The sequence below is a fragment of the Platichthys flesus genome, chromosome 5, assembly GCF_949316205.1.
Source record: "Platichthys flesus chromosome 5, fPlaFle2.1, whole genome shotgun sequence".
Lineage (NCBI taxonomy): Eukaryota > Metazoa > Chordata > Actinopteri > Pleuronectiformes > Pleuronectidae > Platichthys > Platichthys flesus.
The window spans coordinates 19,428,550-19,453,975 of NC_084949.1; the positions used below are offsets into that span (position 1 = coordinate 19,428,550).

The 25,426-nt window shown below is 39.3% G+C and overlaps 1 protein-coding gene and 1 pseudogene across 1 annotated transcript; both read right to left on the reverse strand.

The window, feature by feature from the left end:
* Nucleotides 1-5,581: 5,581 nt before the first annotated feature.
* LOC133953447 (polyunsaturated fatty acid lipoxygenase ALOX15B-like) lies at nt 5,582-13,559 on the reverse strand (annotated as a pseudogene).
* Nucleotides 13,560-15,483: 1,924 nt separating this feature from the next.
* Nucleotides 15,484-25,103, reverse strand: LOC133953750 (polyunsaturated fatty acid lipoxygenase ALOX15B-like). The gene is made up of 15 exons (XM_062387816.1): nt 24,986-25,103; nt 24,666-24,843; nt 24,299-24,500; nt 22,128-22,209; nt 21,825-21,947; nt 21,607-21,710; nt 19,678-19,844; nt 19,422-19,562; nt 19,010-19,213; nt 18,767-18,853; nt 18,495-18,664; nt 17,329-17,450; nt 17,123-17,223; nt 16,353-16,520; nt 15,484-16,251 (listed from the first exon to the last, which is right to left on the reverse strand). Exons 2-15 carry the CDS (start codon nt 24,816-24,818, stop codon nt 16,072-16,074), a joined length of 2,004 nt encoding a protein of 667 aa, XP_062243800.1. The 5' UTR covers nt 24,819-24,843; nt 24,986-25,103; the 3' UTR covers nt 15,484-16,071.
* Nucleotides 25,104-25,426: the final 323 nt, after the last annotated feature.

Sequence of the window (25,426 nt, forward strand, 5' to 3'; positions counted from 1 at the left end):
AAGAATCCTGGTAGCGACGAAATAACATGAATCATTCTCAGTCAGCAATGATAATTTTAACTTTCAATAAATCAGTCTGAGTGCATAGAATCAATTTGAATAAATAAGGTTATTATAATGACTCCTATTACATTTGTCTTTTCTTATTGATCTTTTGCAGTCAAATCATTGCAGACATAAATAATTTCCAAAAAAATCATCTCTCTTACCTTGCTGAAGAGATTGAGGAGGTTTGTTGATGGGACTCACCACTATCATCTCTTTTATACATCCAGTGTAGTGGGTGTGACTTGTTAGTTCCAAATAACTGACTCTCACAAGCCACATTCACAAGGAAAAACCACAGGAATGTGAAACTATGAGAGCATAAGGCAGAACGTAAACATGTTTTGAAGTAGGAGGAAGAAGATGGAGGAGATAAGAGTTTGAAATATTTTATCTGACTGATAAACACTGATATTTTAGAAATCGTAAAACATCTTAATACTGATATGCTGATATGGTGGAATTGTAACCAGAGGACAATAGTGAAGTGTCCAAATATTTTGCCCACAATCCCTGATTAAAAAACTCAATGAGTTGTTAAGACCCTGTTAAGTCAGGAGGTGTTTTTTCGTTCTCATACAAACGATCTGAGGTTTATTTTACTGGCTTTGATTGTGTGGGGGGATGGTGTGGCCTAGGGCAGACATGGGCAAAGTACGGCCCACGGCCCGCCAAACTTCTTTTTTCTCTTTTTTTTGGGGGGGGAACTGACAATTTAGTGGCACTTAAAAGGCACTTACTTAAAGCACTTTGTAGTTTTGCTTTATTTATGAAGAAATTGTACTTTCTTGCTTCTTTTTGTTCTGGTTTTGTACCCTCGGGGTTGAATGCACTTATTGTAAGTCGCTTTGGATAAAAGCGCCAGCTAAATTAAATTTGACCGGGAGCGTGGTGCATAGGGCTCGAAAGGGCACATGATCTCCCTTCACTTTTTCGCTTTGCCCTGTGAGCCCTTCAGTAAAATGAGCGGATCAAGGAAACGAAAAGTGAGTGCCGAGCGTTTAACACAGAGTGGACAACAAAATACTTTTTCACTGAAGTCCAATCAAAGCTTGTATGCCTGATATGCCGAGAAACTGTCACAGTTTTCAAGGAGTACAACATCAGCCGTCACTTTGCTACGAAGCATGCTAACTACGCTAGCAAGCAGTCAACGCAAGAATGGACGGCTATGGCTCAGAGGTCGGCGGCTAATTTACAGACTCAGCAAAAAAAATTTCACCGACAAACTGCGATTCAAGAGTCAACTACCATGGCAAGTTTTTGGTGGCATTCGAAATAGCAAAGGCTAGCAAGCCTTTCTCCGAAGGCGAGTTTTTGTTAAATTGCATTGCAAATAAATTCTTTGCTACTTGTTAAAGGCCAAATCCTATCATGTAATGATTTTTCCATGTCATTTATATTAGTTCACAAAAACACTCCATCCATCTGGTCCTGGCCCAGCCCTTCTGTCAAATTTGTCAAATTTGTCTGTCAAACCCCTGGCCTAGGGGGTAGAGTGGTCGTTATTAAACAATAAGGGGTTGTCGGTTCAAACCCCACTCTTCCCCATCTGTATGCCGAAGTGTCCGTGGCAAGATACTGAACCCCTAAATGGCCCCTCATAAATGTTGAGTGTACTAATTGTAAGTGGCTTTGGACAAAAGCGTCAGCCAAATGACATGTAATGTAATGATTGTCTTTCTTTATTGAATGAATAAAATCCAATACAATTGCACTGAAAGTAAGGTTGGCTGTAAACCTGGTAACAATGCCCTGCAGTTACTTCTCTTTGCACGTCATCCAAAACTTCCATAACCTTATCGACTCTTCTGCGGATTCTGTTTCTGCCGAGAAAAACTAGATGGAGTATTCTGAATAAATGAGCAGATTTAATAAAACATCCAAATCCTCACTGTCAGTAATAAACATATTATTGTGCAAAAGTCAGATTTGAGTGTATTTAGTTTGCCCAGTGTCGAAGTTTGTATCAGAACTTTTTAAAATGAGCTTTAGACGATCGTAGTAATAGGAAAATATGGAAAGTCATCACTGAGGACATCAAAAACACGACTGTTTGCCGTCCTGGCTCCTAAATGGTGGAATGAGCTCCCCATTGACATCCGGACATCAGAAAGTTTACACATCTTCCGCCGAAAACTAAAAACATACCTCTTCCGACATTACCTTGAATAAAAAAAAAACTACTAACAACTTTTGGAAACTAACACTTTAGTAGCACTTAAATGGCACTTACTTATAGCACTTTGTAGTTTTGCTTTATTTTGAAGAAATTGTAGTTTCTTGATTCTTGTCGTACTTGGTATGTACCCTCTGGGTTGAATGCACTTATTGTAAGTTGCTTTGGATAAAAGCGTCAGCTAAATGAAATGTAATGTAATGTAATGTAATGAGGAGTTGAAAGACTCAAGAGAACCAAATTCCTGTGGTTCTATCTATTTTCATCAGCATGAAATACTAAGAATTTACCTTAACCTTGTATTAAAACCAGGAATCTTCTGGAAACAGTGGGTGAAGCTATTTATCAACCTCAATCAGCAGCTTCTTCCCAAGGTAGGAAGAGCAGGCCACATACAATTTCACAAGTTTCTTCCAAGGAAACTGAATATTAGTTCTCAATAAAAACAGCTCTAAAAATAATCCAGGAACTGAAAGCTATTGTGTCTGAGACACACCTTGGATTCGTTCCATGCAGAACCCAAATGCAGCTAAGGGTGGGGGAATGAAAAGATCCTGTAAAGTGATAAACTGAGTTCCGTTGAAGAGCACAAGTTACATGGAAACGGTAACGAATCTTTTCCATGGAAGAGCACAGGTGACAAGGAAATGGTAATAAATCATGTCATTAGTTAATAAAAAAATCAAGAAAAAGGCATGAATTAATGCATTTATTTACAAATTAATTCAAGAATCAATAAATGAATAGACTGTTACAAAGTTGATCATTATAACTAGGGCTACGTTGTAGCCCTGACGGGCCCGAGCACAGGCGATGTGTGGTGTAGCATATCTGTCCAAGAGACTTATTTCTTTGTCATGAAAAGACACATGTCACTATCGATGTTTGTAGATGTAGACCAATCGAAGTGCCGGGGCTGCCCTTTAGGGGGCGCTAGTCAGTTATTTTGCCACGGCCATTCCTGAAAACCATCTGAATATCTTCAGGGGGGGCTGTTGATACACACATGTAGTTTGAGGGAGCTGGACCAATGAACACGTAAGTTACAGCAATTTTGTGTGTCATGGCGAGTTGAACTTTGATGACACGCCATTAATAATCCGCATGATGAAAAGTCACAGTAATCGTAAGCCTACATTATCAATGTCTTGAAACCCATTTGACACAGTTTGACATGCTTTCGCAAAGCAGATGAGGAGAAATACATCCAAGTGTAAAACGTACCAAAAACAAGACATTTCCTATTGCCACCAGGGGGCGCTGGGATTTTAAGTAACGATTTCTGTTTAGATGTCTTCAGGTCTCGACTTTTGTCTTACATGTCTAGTTTGGTGTCGATTGGACCAAATATGTCTGCGATACAGAAGCTCGTGTTTTGATGGCGTTTCATCAAACTTGGACGCCACGCCACGGTCAGACGGTATGACGAAAAGTTGTTTTTTTGATAACTTTAGATTTCCATTTTGTTGTGATGACACTCGTCTAAATTTTAAGTTGATCTGAGGAAAGCTCTACGACAAGTACATCAAAGTAAAAATATGGAATATGACCAAAATGGCCACTAAATCCAAAATGGCGGGCTTCCTGTTATTTTTTTCTTAATGCTCCTTGAGGCTTATTTGTGCATCTGGTCATGATACACAACTGTCTTGATTTTCGTGAGGATCGGTGAATGCTAAGTGAGGGGCTTTTCCGTAGGTGGCGCTGTTGAGCCATTTTGCCACGCCCATTTCCGAATACTCCAGAATACGTAAATTTACAACTTTTTGAGCATGTTGAAAATTCTCAGAATAATCCTTTCAATTTCAATAGGGCCTCCCACCGGAGGTGCTCGGGCCCTAAAAATAACTTGTTCATAGTGATGTCTTATCTGTGGCTCACATGTATGTACACATACAGTTAACTCATACATTTGTTTGTTTTCTCTCATGTGTAGACTATTTTTTATTGTTAAGTTATTCATCTAAAAAGAAATAAAAGCTGATTTGGTGTGATAGAATAATTATTATTCCCTCTTTTGTTGATGGAGTTCGATAGAGGCTTTGCAGGGATCCATGTTAAACTACCTGTTCCTTTTAGAATTAGTAAAGTTTAAGAGTCTTGAGGCTTCACTTTAACCTCCTAATACCCTTACACGGATCAAAGATGAGACATTAGATAGAACCAGGTTTTATTTTGTGCAACAGCAACTTTTCAAACATATTTCCAGGCAACTTGGGAACATCGCTAAAAGGATTATTGGAATAAAAGTTTGATAATTGTAAACAGGAAGTAGCTTTGTGAAGCAGCTTAGTGGTGGTACAGGAGGACGTTGTCTCTGTCAGGCAGATAGAGTGAGTGATTCCTGAGTGCACTTACCAAAGTGCAAAAAGGGGGGGTTGAAATATCAAATTTGTCAGCATTCTCATACAAAAATAAAGATTCAGAAAAATATGATGCCATTGGTCTGTAAAGACAATCTAACAATATTAGAGGTGATTTAACGTAGCCATTTACTACCCAAGCAACTTTTCTCCCTGATTGTCTCATCTGCTGTTGTAGGTCATAAAGAGGAAGCAATATTTAAAGAAGACAGTTTCATAATGAGTTAAAAACTCCTTGTGGGGGCTTCAAGTACAAACCCACCCAGTCCAATTTTTTTATTGGTTGATTAATTGACCAGCACCCGAACTCTGAGAATAGATTGATGTTGATGACTTTCTTGCCTTGTGGCGTCTGCTTTTGGGTCCCCATCTTAGTACAGTGTACTGATGGTCGCTCAGAAATATGAGTTTAGAAATTCACAATGTAAAACTACGCATTTCAACCAAAGGATCCATCTGTGAAGATAAGAACAATGAAAAGAGACAATGTATCAAGATGTTGTTTTGTATCGTCTTTATTGAGGCCTTTGCTGTGATTAGTAAATAAGCAACATGAATCTGACATTCATATAAATCATCATGATTATTTAATCCCTAAAGCACATTGAAAAACAACTTGAAAGACAGTTATTTCCTTTTTTCAGTAACACTTCAAAAAGGAAAGAAAACATCAGTAAAGCAATTTTCATTATTTCCCTTTTACATTGTTTCTCACAAAAGTGACTTGATTAATTCAGCAATGAAGCTGTTTAGATGACTAGCTCACATGCTGTAAGACACGTTCTACAGTATTATCAGAGTCGTAAATTTTTATGTCAAGTCAGAAAACAATAAAACAGCTTCACATCTTGGATTTTAAATTGTATGTCATTATTATTATTATTATATGTTAATGTATATTTATTTGATAAATATCTGTATAAACCTATCTATTATATTTAGGATGAAAACAATAAAAAATTTAAAAAAAATTTAAAAAAAATATTTTTTCACAAGAGTTTGTAGTTTGATTTAAGAGTTGTATATAAATCACAGAGCAGCATATAGTAAGATTGAAAAATACAGAATATAGAAGTGCTTTTCCTTTCATTAATGTGACGGTCAATTAGGCCAACAGCTGACGGGGTTGCTCATTTTAGTGCTTCAATGCCAACACTATTTTCAAAGTTGGCTGGAACTAAGTACGTGTACGGCAGACGCAATTTGTCGTTTCTGTCTTTGATGGCAACACTCAACAGGTGAAGTTCTAGCTGGAAGCCCTTTATCTGATTGCGGGGAAAATCCTCAGTGAAAAATTACTCCGGGTACTTGCCAATCCGGACCTGATTTTCAGTGAATAAAAAATGGTATGATTATATGATTTATGTAATAATGGTATGATTTATATAATATTTCATGAAGGCGTGCATACTTACAAAGTCAGAAGACTCCTTGCTGAGCAGCCACATGGTGGACATGCCTTGAACTGTGGTGCTGATGTCAGGCAAAGTCTGCATCATAATGTGGTCTTTTGTTCCCTTTGTTGTTGACGGAGGACGCTGCAGGGAGATAGGAGTGTTATACTACAATGAAGAAATGATAACTGGTTAATACTTTTTGAAGCAGTAGCACTGAGACCATATGAAAAATTAAAGCAGTTTTCAGGAACGCTTGTGGCTTGGCTGTGGGGATGTCAGTCTCTTGATCAGTCGTTCCACTTGTTGTAAAGGTCAGATATCACCTATTGGACCAGAATTCATTCATCCATGTCCATCCACCTTAACCACTCAGCACCATTACAATTGATCATCCCAGTTCATTAAAAGGATTCACCTGTCCACTGTTCACAGCTGAGTGCTGGCATGAGCAGGTGAAGATCACCATGGTGACAAACTTGATCAGCTCAGCCACGGTGGAAAATTTCTGTGGAATTCCTTAGCACAGAGAATCAATTGCATTATAAAAAGATGAACTTGTCTGATGTTAAAATGACCGTATAAAGTGATCTATGATTCATAGTATTTTTTGGTATTTGGCACCTGTTTGTTCTTGAGAAAGGAATCCATGTTCAAAAATGTCTTGAATCCAGTCCTGCAGCTCAGAGTCCTTCAAAACCACATCATCAGTCTTGTAGTAGTATCTGAGTACTCCCTCCACAAACCTTGGAAAAATGTGGAAAAGTACTGTAAAATACATTCCTCCTTGAAATACACATTTTTATTCACACTATACAGTAATTAGCGATGGGAAGTTAGCATGATGCTTGAAAAGGTATCCAGTGAAGATATACTTATTAATTTCTTTAACAATATTTAGATGAGAAAATGTATTAATTGTGGCAATAAAGCAAGGTGACTTAGCTTAGCATGAAAACTGGATGCAGGGGGAAACACAATGCACAACTTATAATAATGAACATGTTGCCTCTGTTTTGTTTAGGCACAAGCAGATGTGGTTTTGAGGGAATTACACAATATTGCAGCCCATCTGCAATAGACTCATGACGAATAATCCTCTGTCAGCAACAAACAATATTTTGGGGCTTTCGTTGTACACAGCGGATATTAGGACCAAGACACCATACTACATTAGCCGAACAGTGTTTACAGTCTGACTAGTTTCTATAATCACACGAGTTTCTCCATAAAAAACACAGAAACTGAATCTTTTTTGGGGGATTTTCGGTCCATACCACATTTTGGCTAATATAGCGAATATAGTGAATATAGCTAATGCGAATAATTTCAGATAATAAACTGTCTGTAAAAAAAGGGTGGAGACATGATCACATGATGTTGAGCATGATCACTTACATTCAATATGTATTGTATCCTCGGTATGGCTGTTTTCTATAAAGTAAATTTGTTAACTCATATTTAAGGTATACTGGCTAATACAGCTGCAGTGAAGTGCAGATAATGTCAGATCAGAGTGATACCTCACAGCACTTTGAATAACATCTAAAAAAAATGAACCCTCAAATCATTTATTTGTATTTTCAGGTTACATTCCTGTGAGGATTGGTGCTCTCTGTTAGCGGGTCAATCTCATTGACACAGATGTGTTGCCTTTATGCTGGCCAGCTAATCTGTCCTCATTACCATCACTTCATCCAGCAAATAATTACACCAGGTATTACAAATGTTTTTTCCCAGCTTGTGAGATAGTGCAAAATGAAAAACTGTCTGTCATACTTGAAGATGATATCCCACAACTTGAGTCCATCATCCTTGTAGTAGAAGTTTGGTATGTCCCTAACCCCATGCTCCTCAATGTCGTCTGGTATACAGAGGGACTTGTAGGTCATTGAGGACAGTGATCTCTTCATGATTGTGAACATGGCCTCTCCCCCAGAGGCTGCAAACTAACAACAGTAAAATATGAAGGGAATAGATTAAAAAGACATGACAGAAAACAAATTGCTGAGTAATTGTAGATCTTCAGAGCGTAGTGGTCTTTTTATACCTGTGTGAATGCTCCTTTCTTAGAAATTAGAAAAAGTCGAGCCAAGATGTTGATGTGTAGGGTGTAGCGAGTGTGAGGTACAAGGAGCTGGGAGAAAGAGGACACTCTGTTATTAACATGATCATTTGTCAAAAACAGAAAACTTAATGCCTCCTTGCCTTTTAGCATTGTGAAATACTGGCACTTTATTTAAAGCACAAATACTCAATGGTTCTTTAACTTCGGTGGATAGATTATGTGACCTTGTACAGTGGATGCACCATGGGCACATTGCGCAGAAGTGATACTGCGAAAACTTCGGCCATTAGGTGAGTGCGCAGCAGGTGAACGTTGAGTTCATGTTCTTGGAAATCTGCACTTCTCACAAAGATCTTGGCCATCAACCAGTCATACGCAGAGTCAGTGGGAAAAAAGATTGGATTGTCGTCTGTGGGGGTTTGCTTCAGCTACAGGACAAGATAAAGGAACATGGTTAATTGAATCAATTTAATCCAACAGAGACAGAAATAATTAATTCCTGCTGCTGCTGATGAAGTTTCCATTGTTTAGCTTTTTAGCAAATTAGATGCTTCTATATCCTTTTGAGTGATGGCTACCTGGATCAATACTCAAACTTATAGCTTGTGTAGAAGCCATGTTTGAGCGCTTGTCTCACCTGAATAGCAATTGGCATCAACTTGTCCTCTCTTTTGTGGAGCAGGACGAGGGGGGCCATCAAGTACTGCTTCTTCCCATTGATGGTGTTTGCTGTCACTCCATCCAAACGCTTGTAGTCACAAAGGAATATGTTGCCTCTCTGTTGAAAATGTTATCAAGGTTGAGAAAATCATTAGACAATCTGGTCAAAACATGGTTTTATCACAAAGATAAACTAGATATGTAGAAATTTGCAGTCAGTATAAGACGTCACCTCCATTTCTTCCGTTAAGCTACCCTGACCGTGGAGGAAGACCATGTCATCAGTGACAGAAAAGTTTTCTGGCAGTGCTTTGCCGCGTCTGATCATTATGGGGTTGACACCTTTTAGATACTGGTAGGCAAAGAATTCATCCTCCTGCCATTGTTCCTTGACATATTCTAGGAAAAAACACAACAACCTGTTACACAATTCCTTATTATCAGGCTCCACCAGTAAGTCTTTACAGACTGTGCAGCTTGTCGCTGGCATGTTTTGATGTTTCTTTGATGCATATACATTTCCTTCTGTGTCAACATTCTAATGCTTTGGAAAGAAAGGAGATAAGTGAGACAGGTCTGTAATTCACTGCGCACCGAGTCAGACAACCTTGGAGCTTGGGAGGACTTGTGCACCTGTCGTGAAGTAAGAGCACATAGAGAATCAAGAGAGGAGGACAGAGTAGAGAGGAGAGTGTGTGTGGCACAGTTAGGATGCATGAGTGAGAAAGAGACAGTTGAAGGGAGGGCTGATAAAACAGATTAAGCCAGAGGGGCAGGAGAGATATAGGGAAAATAGTATATTGGTGCACTGTTAATTATCTGAATGAATACAGTTGACTATATATTAAAATGCATACAATATCAAGTATCAAATGAATATATCATGATAGCACAGTACCTGATATGTCAGTTGTCTTGCAGCAGAACACCTGATCAAACACATGGATGTCAGTCCATGGCTCGTTGCTTTTGTCCAGTCCTGTCAGGTACATGTCAACCTGCCTAGAAAATGAAAAACAAGTAACTTTATTGATTTGATTAAAGTATTTGATAATTTGACAATCAGGCAGCCTAATGGTTAATTAAAAACATATCTGTTGGAGTTTTAGGACTTTACCCAGTTAGTGTAGTCCACAAAAACTCAGTATCCTTGTTCTAGGAGAACGTAACCTCAGGAGGCAGAGAAAGAGGATTTGTTTCCTCAATGCAGTGAGGTAGTCCTTCTTTCAACTCTTTCCAGCTAGAGAAACCAGAGGGGAGTAAACCAATATTAACATTTTTAATTTAGAGTGTGCAAGCATATAATACTCGACCAGTATTTAATATTATATTTGGGCACTGCAAGTTGTTCTGTAATGCATTGCGCTTTGCATTTTAGCTTTGAGGCATACAATGCTAATAATTGTACCAGTAGTCTTTCTTTCGACCAATGAGCTCCTGCTCCCTGGCGTACTTGGCAAGACTGTGGGTTTCTTCAAAGGCTTTCCCAGCTTAAAAGAGGAAGCACAACAAGGTTTTAAACATAACAGGATTGAGGAACATATAATTACACTAGAACAAACAATATACAAGAATGTAAATTAATAGATGACATTTGGTAAATGTAAAATTGGAAAGAGGGAAAATAATACATACAAGTCGGTTCTCTTCTGTTGAATTGTCATATTTTTAGGAAGACATTTCATTATTTGCATGTTTATAGCAGAAGCTTTCCATGTAAAATAAAATGTGGGGCTTGACTCAGATTCTCAAATTAGTCGTTTTGCTGGCAGTGTGCAAAGTGAGATGGCCTGTGCAATATGTTTATCTACAGGAGAATTCAAAGGTACTCGAAATGTAGCAGGAAAGAGGGCAGGTGGTGTTGTCTGTTGTAAACCTTTGAGATGAATTTAATCATTAGAGACCAAAAGGAGTGGAGTTTGGGACATAGTTAATGGACAAGTGTACCTCTCTCCTGTCCGCACTTATCAAATAAGGGGGAGGGTCTTAATTTTGTCTTCATGTACAACCTTGAAATGTATATGATGATGTCTTACGTTAATTTTCTAAGCTCTTTCTCAAGAAACCCACCCTGGACCCGGAGGTTCTAGCCAATTACAGGCCTATTTCCAACCTTGCCTTCCTGTCCAAGGTTTTAGAGAAGGTAGTCGCTTCTCAACTTCAGGATCACCTCAAACATAACAACTTATTTGAAAAATTTCAGTCAGGATTTCGTCCAGCCCACAGCACTGAAACAGCTTTGCTCAGGGTTACGAATGACCTGCTGATGACAGCCGATGCAGGATCACCCTCACTCCTCATCCTCCTGGACCTGACTGCTGCATTTGACACAGTGGATCACACTCTCCTCCTAGAGCGCCTCTACAACGCTGTTGGACTATCAGACTCTGCACTCAAGTGGTTCAGTCCTACCTCTCTGGCAGAACTGAATATGTCTCACTGGGAAGATGCAAGTCCAGACTGCTCCCTGTCTCCTGTGGTGTTCCGCAAGGGTCGGTCCTCGGCCCCATCCTCTTCATCATTTACATGCTCCCTTTCAGTCACGTCATCAGCAAACATAGGATGTCCTTCCACTGTTATGCTGACGACACACAGCTTTACATCAAAACTGACCCAAACCTCTCTGTAGCCATTTCATGTCTCACCGCCTGTCTTGGGGAGATAAAGACATGGATGAGCAGCAACTTTCTCCAGTTAAACAGTTGCAAAACTGAAGCCCTTCCTGTTGGCACTCCCCACCAGGTTCAGTCATCCTCAAGGTTCCGCCATCCTCCACTAATCTGGGAGTTAGGTTTGATCCTCACCTGACCGTTAATGACCATATAAAAACACCTGTGCAAAACCTCCTTTTACCGTCTCAAAAACATCTCCAAACTCCGCCCCACTTTAATCATGTCAGATGCAGAAAAGCTCGTCCACGCATTCATCTCCTCTAGACTGGACTACTGAATTCACTTTTCACTGGGATCACTGGCAAGAACATCCAAAAACTGCAATTCATTCAAAACAGCGCTGGCAGGATCTTGATCCGTAAATATGAGCACATAACACCAATTCCCCGGTCACTCCACTGGCTCCCTGTCTCAACCCTAAAAATTCTTACTCCTCACCCATAAATGCATAAACGGACATGCACCTCCCTCCCTACAAGAACTCATCACTCCCCAAACCTCCACCCGCACCCTCAGATCTACAAGTAGCTCGCTCCTTCTGGTTCCTAAAGCCCAGGCTCCGCACCAGGGGCGACCGGGCCTTTTGATCAGCAGGGCCCCGCCTATGGAACAGTCTCCCTTGCCCTGAGGGCAACACAGACCCTGGACTCTTTTAAGACTAGCCTAAAAACCTTTTTATTCAAGAAGGCGTTCTTACTTTGAGTTGAGTTTTTAGGACTTTGATTTTAACTATATACTTGTGGCACTCTGAGATTCTCGGATGAAGAGTGCCTTACAAATAAAATGTATTATTATTATTATTATTATTAAGTATAGTCAAGGGTGTATGGCTTTGCTCAAGGCTAATCAGTAAAAATAAATACCTTAAATGTGCACCTTAATGAATGTAAATTGTGGCCCCTCGATCGCCCCCAATTTAGAACGAATCTTAGATCCACCATTGACATACGGGACCTTTGTTCTTCTTCTGTTTTCAGTAAATAGCACACAAGATTCCACATGGACTCCAGGATTCTCTGCAATTTCTACAGGTGGACAATAGAGAGCATCCTGACTGGCTGCATCACCGCCTGGTATGGCAGCTGCACCGCCCTGAACCGTAAGGCTCTACAGAGGGTGGTGAAGTCCGCCCAGCACATCACCAGGATGTCGCTACCATCCATAGAGGACATCTACACCCAGCAGTGCAGGAAGAAGAGCAGCCGGATTATAAAAGACCCCTTTCACCCCAGCCATAAACATTTTTGCCTGCTGCCGTCTGACCGACGGTACCACAGCATCCGGGCCCGCACCACCAGGCTCAGAGACAGTTTCATCCCCAAGGCCATAATACTTTTAAACTCCTCTCCGTGACATATCTGCATATTTGCACCATTGAACATAAATGCACTATTGTTGTTTTATTTTCTCTTCAGCTGTTTATATATATATTTAGATATGTATACTTTTTTTTCTATTTTAAATTTGATATTCTATTTTATTCTATTTTATACTATTTCTATTTTATTTTTTAGGTTTTAATTACTTGAGCATTGCTAAAAGAGAGCCTGTGACTCAAGCATTTCATTGCCAGCGACTGCTTAATGTTATTGTTGTGCATTTGATAATAAAAATCTTGAATCTTGAACAAGATGTAGGACAAGCTAATTTTCACAAACCTTTTCCCTCTCTGAAGAGGTGCACCTCATTGTCATTGATCCAGCGGTGGACAGGAAAGCAGTATGTGTCTCCTTCAGGGAATCTTACCTCCACTTTAGAGGGGTACCAAGAGTCGTTGAAGACTAGGAAATGCTGCTTATCCAGCTCTATCAGGAACAATGTTCCAAGGGATTTTGGGCAGCTGACAGTGAAATGTGCCGCCTGGGGTAATGACAGACAAAGTTTGAAAACATTTATCAATGAGGTGGAGATGAAGTGGATTTGACAGAATAAAGCACAACATGATGGCCTTACAACTTGCCTGAAATGTAGAAAATGTAATAGTATGCTATGAGTTTTAGCTTAACAGGGATACTCCAAACTTACATCTCCTTTGCAGAGGGCCTGAAACCCTTCGATGCTATTAAGACAGCTGTGATTGCTCTCCCCTTCTGTGCAAACCAGCTTAATGTAGACACTGTTGAAGGTGGCGGCACCGGCGCAGTTGGTGGTATAAACTGTTACTTTGTAATTCACCATTTTCACCCTGGAAAGTTGAAGAATCCTGGGAGGGACAGAATAACATCAATAACTCTCAGTCAGCAATGATAATGTTAAAAGTCACTAAATCAGCTTGAGAGCATAGAATCAACTAGAATTAAAAAAGGTTATAACAATTATTCCTATACATTTGTCTTTTCTTATTGATCTTTTGCAGTCAAATCATTGCAGACTTAAATAATTTAAAAAAAATCATCTCTCTTACCTTTGCTGAAGAGATGAGGAGTTTTGTTGATGCTCACTACTATCATCTCTTTTATACATCCAGTCTAGTGGGTGTGACTTGATAGTTCCAAATAAGTGACTCTCACAAGGCCACATGCCCGGGAAAAAACAACAGGATTGTGAAACTATGCCAGATTAAGGCAGCACTTAATCAGGTATATGAGGCAGGAGAGTGGAGGAGATAAGAAGCTGAAATATTTTACTAAATTTGACTCATTAAAACTGAGACATTTTAGAAATTGTGAAACATGAGTAATATGAATAGGAAATGCAAACATTAGCTTTTTGGGATTTCTGTTATCGGACTCTATCCTGAACTGGGACCAGACAATGGCATTAAGTTATTCTGTAAGACCAGCTTTCAAAGAAACAGGATTGGGTCGGTCCCAGGTTTTTTGGAAGACACATGATATGTGTGTTATGAGCAATTAACTTAAGTCTGTCATTCACTCATAGCCTTTACAAAATAATGTAGTATTATTTCTTTCATTAATTAATATGAGACTTTCAGCAATGATGTGTGATGCTAGAACAAACTCTCAGAATACTGGGAGCATAGGTCAGGTAATATATTTTACTAAAATACTGATAGGCTGATATGGTGGAATTATGATCAAAGGACAATATTGTTTGTCCAAATTTATAACCACATTCATTAATTATAACAACTCTATGAGTTGTTAAGACCTGTCTAGGTCAGGAGGTGTTTGTGTGTTCTCATACACACAAGCTGAGGTTTATTTGACTGGCTTTGATTGTCTTTCTTTACCGGATGAATACAATCCAACAGGCCATTGAACTGGACTTAAGGTTGGCTGTAAACCTGGTAACAATGCCCTGCAGTCACTTATCTTTGCACGTCATCCAAAACTTCCAAAACCTTATCAAATATTCTGCGGATTCTGTTTCCACTGCAGAAAAAAACTAGATGGAGTATTCTGAATCAATGAGAAGATTTAATAAAACATCCAAATCCTCACTGTCAGGTCGAGTGGAATTATAGGGTTAAAACATGGTGTAAATTACACCGTATCAAGATGAATACAGACATAGCCTATAGCCTAGCACGTCGTCAGGTTAGCTTCCCCTGCTTCTGTTTCCTCTCTTCTCTGCCTAAACAGATGCTTTGACTGTTGTAAATCGCTGCTCTGACCACAAAGGTAAGACGTCCCAACTAGACGTTGATAATAGTTTATATAAGAAGAAACTTTTCTCCCTGATTGTCTCATCTGCTGTTGTAGATCATAAAGAGGTAGCAATATTTAAAGAAGACTGTTTCATAATGAGGCAAAAACTCCTTGTTGGGACTTCAAGTAAAAACCCACCAGGTCCAATTGTTTAATTGGTTGATTAATTGACCAGCACCCGAACTCTAAGAATTGATTGATGTTGATGACTAATGTCTTGCCTGTGAAGATAAGAAGATGAACGATGAAAAGAGACAATGTATCGTCTTTATTGAGGCCTTTGCTGTGATTAGTAAATAAGCCACACGAATTTGATATTCACATAAACCATAATGATTGTTTTTATCACTAAAACACATTGAAAAACAGCTTGAAAGAAAGTTATTTAATTTTTTAAGTAACACTTCAAAAAGGAAAGAAAACAACAGTCAAGCTATTTTCATTATATCCCATTTACATTGTTTCTCACAAAAGAGCAATTAAGCTCTTTAGATGACTTTCTCACATGCAAACATTACATTACATTACATGTCATTTAGCTGACGCTTTTATCCAAAGCGACTTACATTTTAAGAACACTCAACATTTTTGAGGGGCCATTTAGGGGTTCAGTATCTTGCCAAGGACACTTAGGCATGCAGATGGGACAGAGTGGGATTCGAACCGGCAACCTTCTTGTTGCAGAGCACCCGCTCTATCCCCTAGGCCACGCTCTCCCAAACCTCAACATAGATACTGTAATACACGTTCTACAGTATTATAAGATTTATGAATTTTTATGTCGAGTCAGAAAACAATAAGACAACTTCACATCGTGGATTTTATATTGTATGATATTATTATTATTATTAATATATTTTAATGTTTATTTCTCAGATAAATTTCTCTATAAGCCTATCTATATCAATTATATTTAGGATGAGTAAAAAAAGAGTTTCTAGTTTGATTTAAGAGTTGTACATAAGTCACAGAGCAGCATATAGTAATATTGAAATATACAGAATTTAGAAGTTCTTTCCCTTTTCATTAATGTGACGCTGAAATAGGCCAGCAGCTGAGGAGGCTGCTCATTTTAGTGTTCAAATGGCAACACTATTTTCAAAGTTGGCTGGATCCAAGTACGTGTACGGCAGACTCAATTTGTCGTTTCTGTCTCTGATGGCATCACTCAACAGGTGAAGTTCTTGCTGGAAGCCCTTTATCTGATTGCGGGGAAAACCCTCAGTGAAATATTGCTCCGGGTACTGGCCAAGCCGGACCTGATTTTCAGTGAAAACAAAAAAATATTGTATGATGATTATATGATTTATGTAAAAATAGTATGATGTATATAATATTTCATGAAATCTTGCAAACTTACAAAGTCAGAAGAGTCCTTGCTGAGTAGCCACATGGTGGACATGCCCTTAACTGTGGTGCTGATGTCAGGCAAAGTCTGCATCATAATGTGGTCTTTTGTTCCCTTTGTTGTTGGCGGAGGACGCTGCAGGGAGATGGGAGTGTTGGGCATCCAGGCACCATAGTCATACTACAATGAAGAAATGATAACTGGTTAAAACTTTATGAAGCAGTAGCACGGACACCATTGAAAAATTAAAAGCAGTTTTCAGGTACGCTTGTGGCTTGGCTGTGGGGATGTCAGTCTCTTGATCAGTGGTTCCACTACTTAGTTCCAGAATTATTTCTATATTTATAATATTTTTATATTAAAAACTACTATTGGATGGATGGCAATTATACTTTGTAGTAACATTGAAGGACCCAAGAGAATAACCACTTTTGTGATCCCTTGACCTTTTCCTCCAGCAGCACCATGAAGTCTGGTGGTTTAGAGAGAAATATCTCCAAACAATGCTCTGCCGTATTGCCAATGAATTTTGACAATACATAATTGTTTCAGGATGAATTACAATTACTATCTATACTTTTCTTATTTTTACTTTTTTGCTCACTTCTTTTCATAATTTGTGCTTATTACCAAATGATATGATATAAACACTATCATTTTTTGTTTTTGTTCAAGGTTGTTATAAAGGTCTGATATCAACTATTTGACCAGAATTCATTCATCCATGTCCATCCACCTTAACCACTCAGCACCATTACAATTGATCATCCCAGTTTATTCACCTGTCCACAGTTCACAGCTGAGTGCTGGCATGAGCAGGTGAAGATCACCATGGTGACAAACTTGATCAGCTCAGCCACGGTGGAAAATTTCTGTGGAATTCCTGAGAACAGAGCATCAATAGCATTACTAAAAGATGAACATGTCCAATGTTAAAATGACCAGACAAAGTGATCTATGATTCATAGTATATTTTGGTATTTGGCACCTGTCTGTTTTTGAGAAAGGAATCCATGTTCAAAAATGTCTTGAATCCAGTCCTGCAGCTCAGAGTCCTTCACAACCAGATCGTCAGTCTCGTAGTAGTAGCTGAGAACTCCCTCCACAAACCTTGGACAAATGTGGAAAAGTACTGTAAAACACATTCCTCCTTGAAATACACATTTTTATACACACTATACTATACACAGATAATTTTAGTGACTGTTTTCATTCATGGGAGGTTAGCATGATGCTTGAAAAGGTAACCAGACAAAATATTCTTATTAACTTTCTTGCCAATATTTAGATGCAAAAAAATTATTAATTGTGGTTCTACAGCAAAGTGACTTAGCTTAGCATGAAAACTGGATGCATAGGGAAACACAATGCACAACTTATAATAATGAACATGTTCCCTTTTTTTTGTTTAAGCACAAGCAGATGTGGTTTTGAGGGAATTACACCAGGTCGCAGCCCATCAGCAATACTCTCACGACGAATAATCCTCTGGCAGAAGCAAACAATATTTTAGGGCTTTCGTTGTAGACAGCGGATATTTGGACCAAGACTCCATTTAACATTTGACAAACACTGTTTACAGTCCGACTAGTTTCTACTATCACCAGAGTCAAACGTTTCTCCATAAAAAACACAGACAGTGAAACTATTCGTGGTGGGGTTTAGGTCCTTACCACATTTTTGCTAATCTACAGTGAATAAAGCTATTGCGAACAATTTCAGATAATAAACTGTTGGTAAAGAAAGAATGGAGACATGTTGAGCATGATCACTCACATATAATATGTATAGTATCCTCAGTATTGCTGTTTTCTATAAAGTCAATTTGTTGACTCATATTTACAGTATACTGGCTAATACAGTTGCAGTGAAGTGCAGTTAATGTCAGAGCAGAGTGATACCTCACAGCACTTTGAATAACATCTAAAAAAATGAACCCTCAAATCCTATATTTGTATTTACAGGTTACATTCCTTTGAGGATTTGTGCTCTCTGTAAGCGGGGCAATCTCATTGACACAGATGTGTTGCCTTTATGCTGGCCGGCTAATCTGTCCTCATTACCATCACTTCATCCAGCAAATAATTACACCAGGTTTTACAAAGTGTTTATCGCTGCTTGTGAGATAATGTAAATGCAAAATGTCTGTCATACTTAAAGATGATATCCCAAAGCTGGAGTCCATCATCCTTGTAGTAGTAGTTTGGTATGTCGCTAACCCCACGCTGCGCAATGTCGTCTGGTATACATAGGGACTTGTAGGTCATTGAGGACAGTGATCTCTTCATGATTGTGAACATGGCCTGTCCCCCAGAGGCTGCAAACTAGGAAACAGTCAAATAGGCAGGGAATTGAGTAAAAAGACATAACATAAACCAAACTGCTGTGTAATTGTAGGTTTTCAGAGCGTAGTGGTCTTTTTGTACCTCTGTGAATACTCCGTTCTCAGAAATTAGAGCAAGTCGAGCCAAGATGTTGATTTGCAGAGTGTAGCGGGTGTGAGGTACAAGGAGCTGGGAGAAAGAGGACACTCTTGTTATTAACACCATCATTTGTCAAAAACTGAAATCTTAATGCCTCCTTGCCATTTAGCATTGTGAAATACTGGCACCTTATGTAAAACACAAATACTAAATGGTTCTTTAACTTCGGTGGATAGATTATGTTACCTTGTACAGTGGGTGCACCATGGGCACATTGCGCAGAAGTGACACTGCGAAAACTTCAGCCAGCAGGTGAGTACGCAGCAGGTGAACATTGAGTTCATGTTCTTGGAAATCTGCACTTCTCACAAAGATCTTGGCCATCAACCAGTCATACGCAGAGTCAGTGGGAAAAAAGATTGGATTGTCGTCTGCGGGGGTTTGCTTCAGCTACAGCACAAGATAGAGGGACATCGTTATTGGATCAATTTAATCCAACAGAGACAGAAATAATTAATTCCTGCTGCTGCTGATGAAGTTTCCATTGTTTTGCTTTTGAGCAAATTAGATGCTTCTATATCCTTTTGAGTGATAGCTACCTGGATCAATACTCTAACTTATAGCTTGTGTAGAAGCCATGTTTGATCGCTTATCTCACCTGAATAGCAATTGGCATCAACTTGTCCTCTCTTTTGTGGAGCAGGACGAGAGGCGCCATCAAGTACTGCTTCTTCCCATTGATGGTGTTTGCTGTCACTCCATCCAAACGTTCGTAGTCACAAAGGAATATGTTGCCTCTCTGTTTGAAATCATAATGAGATTGAGAAAATCATGGGATAATCGGGTTCAAAACATTGTTTTATCACAAAGATAAATAAGATATGAAGAAATTTGCAGTCAGTATGAGACGTCACCTCCATTTCTTCCGTTAAGCTACCCTGACCGTGGAGGAAGACCATGTCATCAGTGACAGGAAAGTTTACTGGCAGTACTTTGCAGCGTCTGATCATAATGGGGTTGACACCATTTAGATACTGGTAGGCAAAGAATTCATCCTCATGCCAATGTTCCTCGACATATTCTAGGAAAAAAAATAGAACAATCTGTTACACAGACTATTGTAATTCTTCTTATTCCTTATTCTTATTATCAGGCTACAGCAGTAAGTCTTTACAGACTGTGCAGATTGTCACTGGCATGTTTTGATGTTTCTTTAACGCATATACATTTCCTTCTGTGTCAACTTTTTTCAAATAAAAAAACAAACTAAAGATGCTACTAGATAAATAGCCAGTTCCTCAGCACTGAAGGACAAGGGACATTGTTTAGAATAGTAATGTACGTATTTTGGCGAGAGAAGACAGATGGTTTAAAAGAGGAGTGATAGGAACCATCTCTGTCAACCTGAAACCCAGAACAACAAGAATCAAGTGAGTAAAATTGATGAAGTGCTACATGTAGGTGCCATATAAGTGCAATTTTTTTTTATTTATTAATACATTTTTAAGTGTCGGAAGATATGTGTTTTCAATCTGCAGATGCAAAGATCTTCTGCTGCCAATTGGGAGATTGTTTCAACATTTGAGAGCCAGGGCAGAAAACAGTTGTGATTTTGTTGAGTGGCTAGCTCGCAGTGAGAGAACATCAACCCGATTGGCAGATGCAGAGCGGACAGGCTTGAGTGTAAGGTTTGACCATGTCCTGGATGTAGACTGGAGCTGATTGATTCATAGCACGGTATGCAAGTATTAATGTCTTGAAACGGATACCAGCAGCCACTGGTAACCAGTGAAGATAGCAGAGGAGCGAGGAGAGTGAGTGAACTCAGGAAGGTTTAAGACCAGTCAAGCTGCTGCATTCTGGATGAACTGGAGAGGTCGGATGGCACTAGCAGGCAGACCAGCTAGCGGGTGTTGCAATAGTCTAGGCCTGAGATGACAAGAGCCTGGACCAGAACCTGTGCTGCCTTCTAAGTGAGAAGGGGATGTATTCTCCTGATGGTTTGCAGCATGTATCTACACAAGCGGGGTGTTGCAGCAATGTTTGCAGTAAGGGAGAGATGACTGTCGAGGGGGCTACCATGGACTTGTCAATGTAATAGTAGGATCATGTGTGGGAGAGCCTTTCACTGCATGGAAGCTTAATTTTCCGGTGATGTACGGACATCCACGGAGAGAAGTCAGTCAGACAGGCAGAGTTTCATGCTGCTACCTGTGTTTCAGATTGTGGAAATGAGAGAATTAGTTGGGTCTCATCTGGGTAGCTGTGGTAGGAAAAGCCATGTGAGTGAATGACAGAGCTGAGAAAATTGGTGTACAGAGAGTTAAGGAGAGGAACCAGAACAGAACCTTGAGGGACCCCAGTTTTGAGAGGACAAGGTTCTGACAGAGATCCTCTCCAAGTTACCCGATAAGTGCGGTCTTTGAGGTAGGATGAGAGCAGGGAGAGAGCAGAGCCTGAGACACCCAGATCCTGAAGCGAGGAAATAAGGATCTGGTGTTTCATCGTGTCAGATGCAGCAGAAAGGTCTAGAAGGATGAGAACAGAGGAGAGAAAGAGGCTGCTTGAGCAGTTGCTCAGAGGCAGTCTCAGTTGCTTGGCTTGCCTTGAAACCAGACTAGTTAGGGTCAAGAAGGTTGTTCTGGTGAAGATAGGAGGAGAGTTGAATAAAAATAGCAGATTCTAATGCTTTGGAAAGAAAGGAGAGAAGAGAAACAGGTCTGTAGTTCACTGTGCACCAAGTCAGACAACCACGGAGCTGGGGAGGACTTGCGCACCTGTCGTGTTTATTATAATGCATACAATATCAAGTATCAAATAAATCTATCATGATAGCACAGTACCTGATATGTCAGTCGTCTTGCAGCGGAACACCTGATCAAACGCGTCAATGTCAGTCCATGGTTCATTGCGTTTTTCCAGTCCTTTCAGTTGTAGCTCAACCTCCCTAGAAAATGAAAAACAATTAACTCTATTAATTTGATAAAAGTATTTGGTAATTTGACAAACAGACAGCGTAATGGTTAATTAATACATATCTGTGGGAATTTTAGGACTTTACCCAACTGCTGCAGTCCACAAAAATTCAGTATCCTTGGTGTAGGAGAACCTAACCTCAGGAGGCAGAGAGAGAGGACTTTTTTCCTTAATGCAGTGAGGTAGTCCTTCTTTCAACTCTTGCCAGCTAGAGAAAACAGAGGGGAGTAAACCAATATTAACATTTTTAATTTAGAGTGTGCAATATAATACTCGACCAGTATTTAATATTATATTTGGGCACTGCAAGTTGTACTGTAATGCATTTGGGTGCCTGTTAGCTATGAGGCATACAATGCTAATCATTTTATAAGCTCTGATCTCTTACCAGTAGTCTTTCTTTCGACCAATGAGCTCCAACTCCCTGGCGTACTTGGCAAGATCGTGTGTTTCTTCAAAGGCTTTCACAGCTTAAAAGAGGGAGCACAACAAGGTTTTAAACATAACAGGATTGAGGAACATATAATTACACTAGAACAAACAGTATACAAGAATGTAAATTAATAGTTTACATTTGGTAAATGTAATATTGGAAAGAGGGAAAATAATACATACAAGTCGGTTCAACTCTGTTGAATTGTCAACCACTTGTCAAGAAGTGTGTTCCATATTTTTAGGAAGACATTCATTATTTGCATGTTTATAGCAGAAGCTTTCCATGTAAAAAAAATGTGGGGCTTGCCTCAGATTCTCAAATTAGTCGTTTTGCTGGCAGGGTGCAAAGTGAGATGGCCTGTGCAATATGTTTATCTACAGGAGAATTCACAGATACTCAAAATGTAGCAAGAAAGAGGTCGGGTGTTTGTCTGTTGTAAACCTTTGATATGAAGTTAATCATTGGAGACCAGAAGGAGTGGAGTTTGGGACATAGTTAATGGACCAGGGTACCTGTTTCCGGTCCGTACTTATCACATAATGGGAAGGGTCTTAATTTTGTGTAGTCGAGTTCATGTACAACCTTGAAATGTATATGATGATGTCTAACGTTTATGCAGCTATAAGTATAAAAAGTAGATAATTTTTTTATTTTCTAAGCTTATTCGAAATATAGTCAAGGGTGTATGGCTTTGCTCAAGGCTATACAGGTAACAGTAATAATAAATACCTTTAATGTGCACCTTAATGAATCAGGCCTTTTAACTGTGTAAATTGTGGCCCCTCCATGGCCCCAAATTTAGAAAAATGTTAGATCCTCTACTGTAGTGATTCTCAAATGGGGGTACGCGTACCCCTGGGGGTACTTGAAGGTACTCCAGGGGGTACTTGAGATTTTCTTTTAATATATTTAAATTAGCATCCATTCAAAAATCCTTGAAATATTTTTATTTAACAAATATTCAATAAAATATAAGTGTAAGTTAATGAACTAAATTTGATATTCAGTAGGATTTTCAATTTAATTATCATAAAAAAACAGTCTCCCCCATACCGATGGTTTGACCCAACCTGGCACCCGCCACCTGTCATCGCCTGTCATCACCTGCCTTGAAAACTTCAACAATGGAGTCGAGTTGAAGTGCAGCAGCAATGCTGCTGAAACACGGAGGGACAAGTACCAAAGAAGGCGAAACCAGAGCAGAGAGCCTTCCCTAAACAACACCGTGAGAGCTTGTGCCTCTTCGGAGGGGCGCTAAAACGTAAAAGTTTTCCGTTGTGAAGTTAATGATTCATAACAAGTCCGCGTCTCTACCGGTACCCTTTCAAAATAAAAGCATGTAATACAAAAGCGGAAATGAAATTGTATGACCAGAAAGACGCTTCAATAATATTAACAATAACATAGATTGGGTTATTTTCACTTTTAGTTTTTTTCTGTGGGGAGAGATTAGCCAACAGTGGCATTAAGCCACCACTTCTTCAGCGGTATCTCCAGACAAAACTTGAAAGTCATGTTGGTAAGCCACCTGAGTTTTTTTAAGAGGAAACTTTCTGAATTCAGGTCATCTCAAGACACGATGCGAAAAGCCTCCCCAAAGCAAACGGAAACAAGCTACCTGTCAGTATTCTTTTCGATCCTTAAAGAAGATATTTTAAGATGATAAATATTAAAAGAATATGTTTTGAGCTAATCTTTTATTTAAAACCAAGTTAATGATTTATTTTTTGGGAAGAGGTCACTTTAAGTTGATAATTATTTTGAGGTGCACAAATCTTTATTTATAATGAGATTATAATAAAAGTCTTTAGTTATTTTTATATCTTTTTATTTCGAAATAGTTCAAGAGAGACCACTGCAAATGAGCAATGTTATGGACATTGATGGAGTTTTAAATTTGAATGTGTCTAGTTACAAGGCTTAATAAATCACATTACATCTTTCTTTCAACCAAAAATGCTTTGCGCTGGTTAGGGGGTACTCGGCAGAATTTTTTCTTCGAAGGGGGTACGTCACTGAAAAAAGGTTGAGAACCACTGCTCTACTGACTTGCGGGACCTTTGTTCTTATTCTGTTTTCAGTAAATAGCACACAAGATGTGGGACAAGTAAATTTTCACAAACCTTTTCCCTCCCTGAAGAGGTGCACCTCACGGTCAGCGATAAAGCGGTAGACAGGAAAGCAGTATGTGTCTCCTTCAGGGGATCTCACCTCCACTTTAGAGGGGTACCAAGAGTCTTGGAAGACTAGGAAATCCTGCTTATCCAGCTCTATCAGGAACAATGTTCCAAGGGATTTGGGGCAGCTGACAGTGAAATGTGCAACCTGGGATCATGACAGACACAGTTTGAAAACATTTATCAATGAGGTGGAGAAAAAGTGAATTGGACAGAATAAAGCACAACATTATGCCCCTACAACTTGCCTGAAATGTAGAAAATGTAATAGTGTGCTATGAGTTTTAACTTAACAGGGATACTCCAAACTTACTTCTCCTCTGAAGAGGGCCAGAGACCCTTTGATGCTATTAAGCCAGCTGCGATTGCCCTCCCCTTCTGTGCCAACCAGCTTAATGTAGACATTGTTGAAGGTGGCGGCAAAGGCACAGTTGGTGGTGTAAACTGTTACTTCGTAATTCACCATTTTCACCCTGGAGAGTTGAAGAATCCTGGAAGGGATGGAATAACATGAATCACTCTCAGTCAGTAACGATTATGTTTAAAGTCACTAAATCAGCCTGAGTGCATAGAATCAATTAGAATAAAAAATCATTGCAGACTTAAATCATTTCAAAAAGTCATCTCTCTTACCTTTGCTGAAGAGATGAGGAGTTTTGTTGATGCTCACTACTATCATCTCTTTTATACAGTACATCCAGTCTAGTGGGTGTGACTTGATAGTTCCAAATAAGTGACTCTCACAAGGCCACATGCCCCGGAAAAAACGACAGGATAGTGAAACTATGACAGAATAGAGGAAATCGTGAAACAATTGTAACATGACTAAGAAATGCAAATGTTTGCTTTTTGGCAGTTGTCTAATCGGATTCTATTCTGAACTGGGACCAGACAATGGCATTCAGAAGTTCTGTGAAACTAGCTTTCGTAGAAACAGGATTGTGTTAGTCCCCGTTCCTGTTTTTTTTTTTTTAGAACTAACTGGAGATGCAACTCCTCACCTCATCTTCTTCTCTTTATTCATTGCAGATAATAAAACATGTGATTGTTATGATGATCGAGAATTTGACAAAT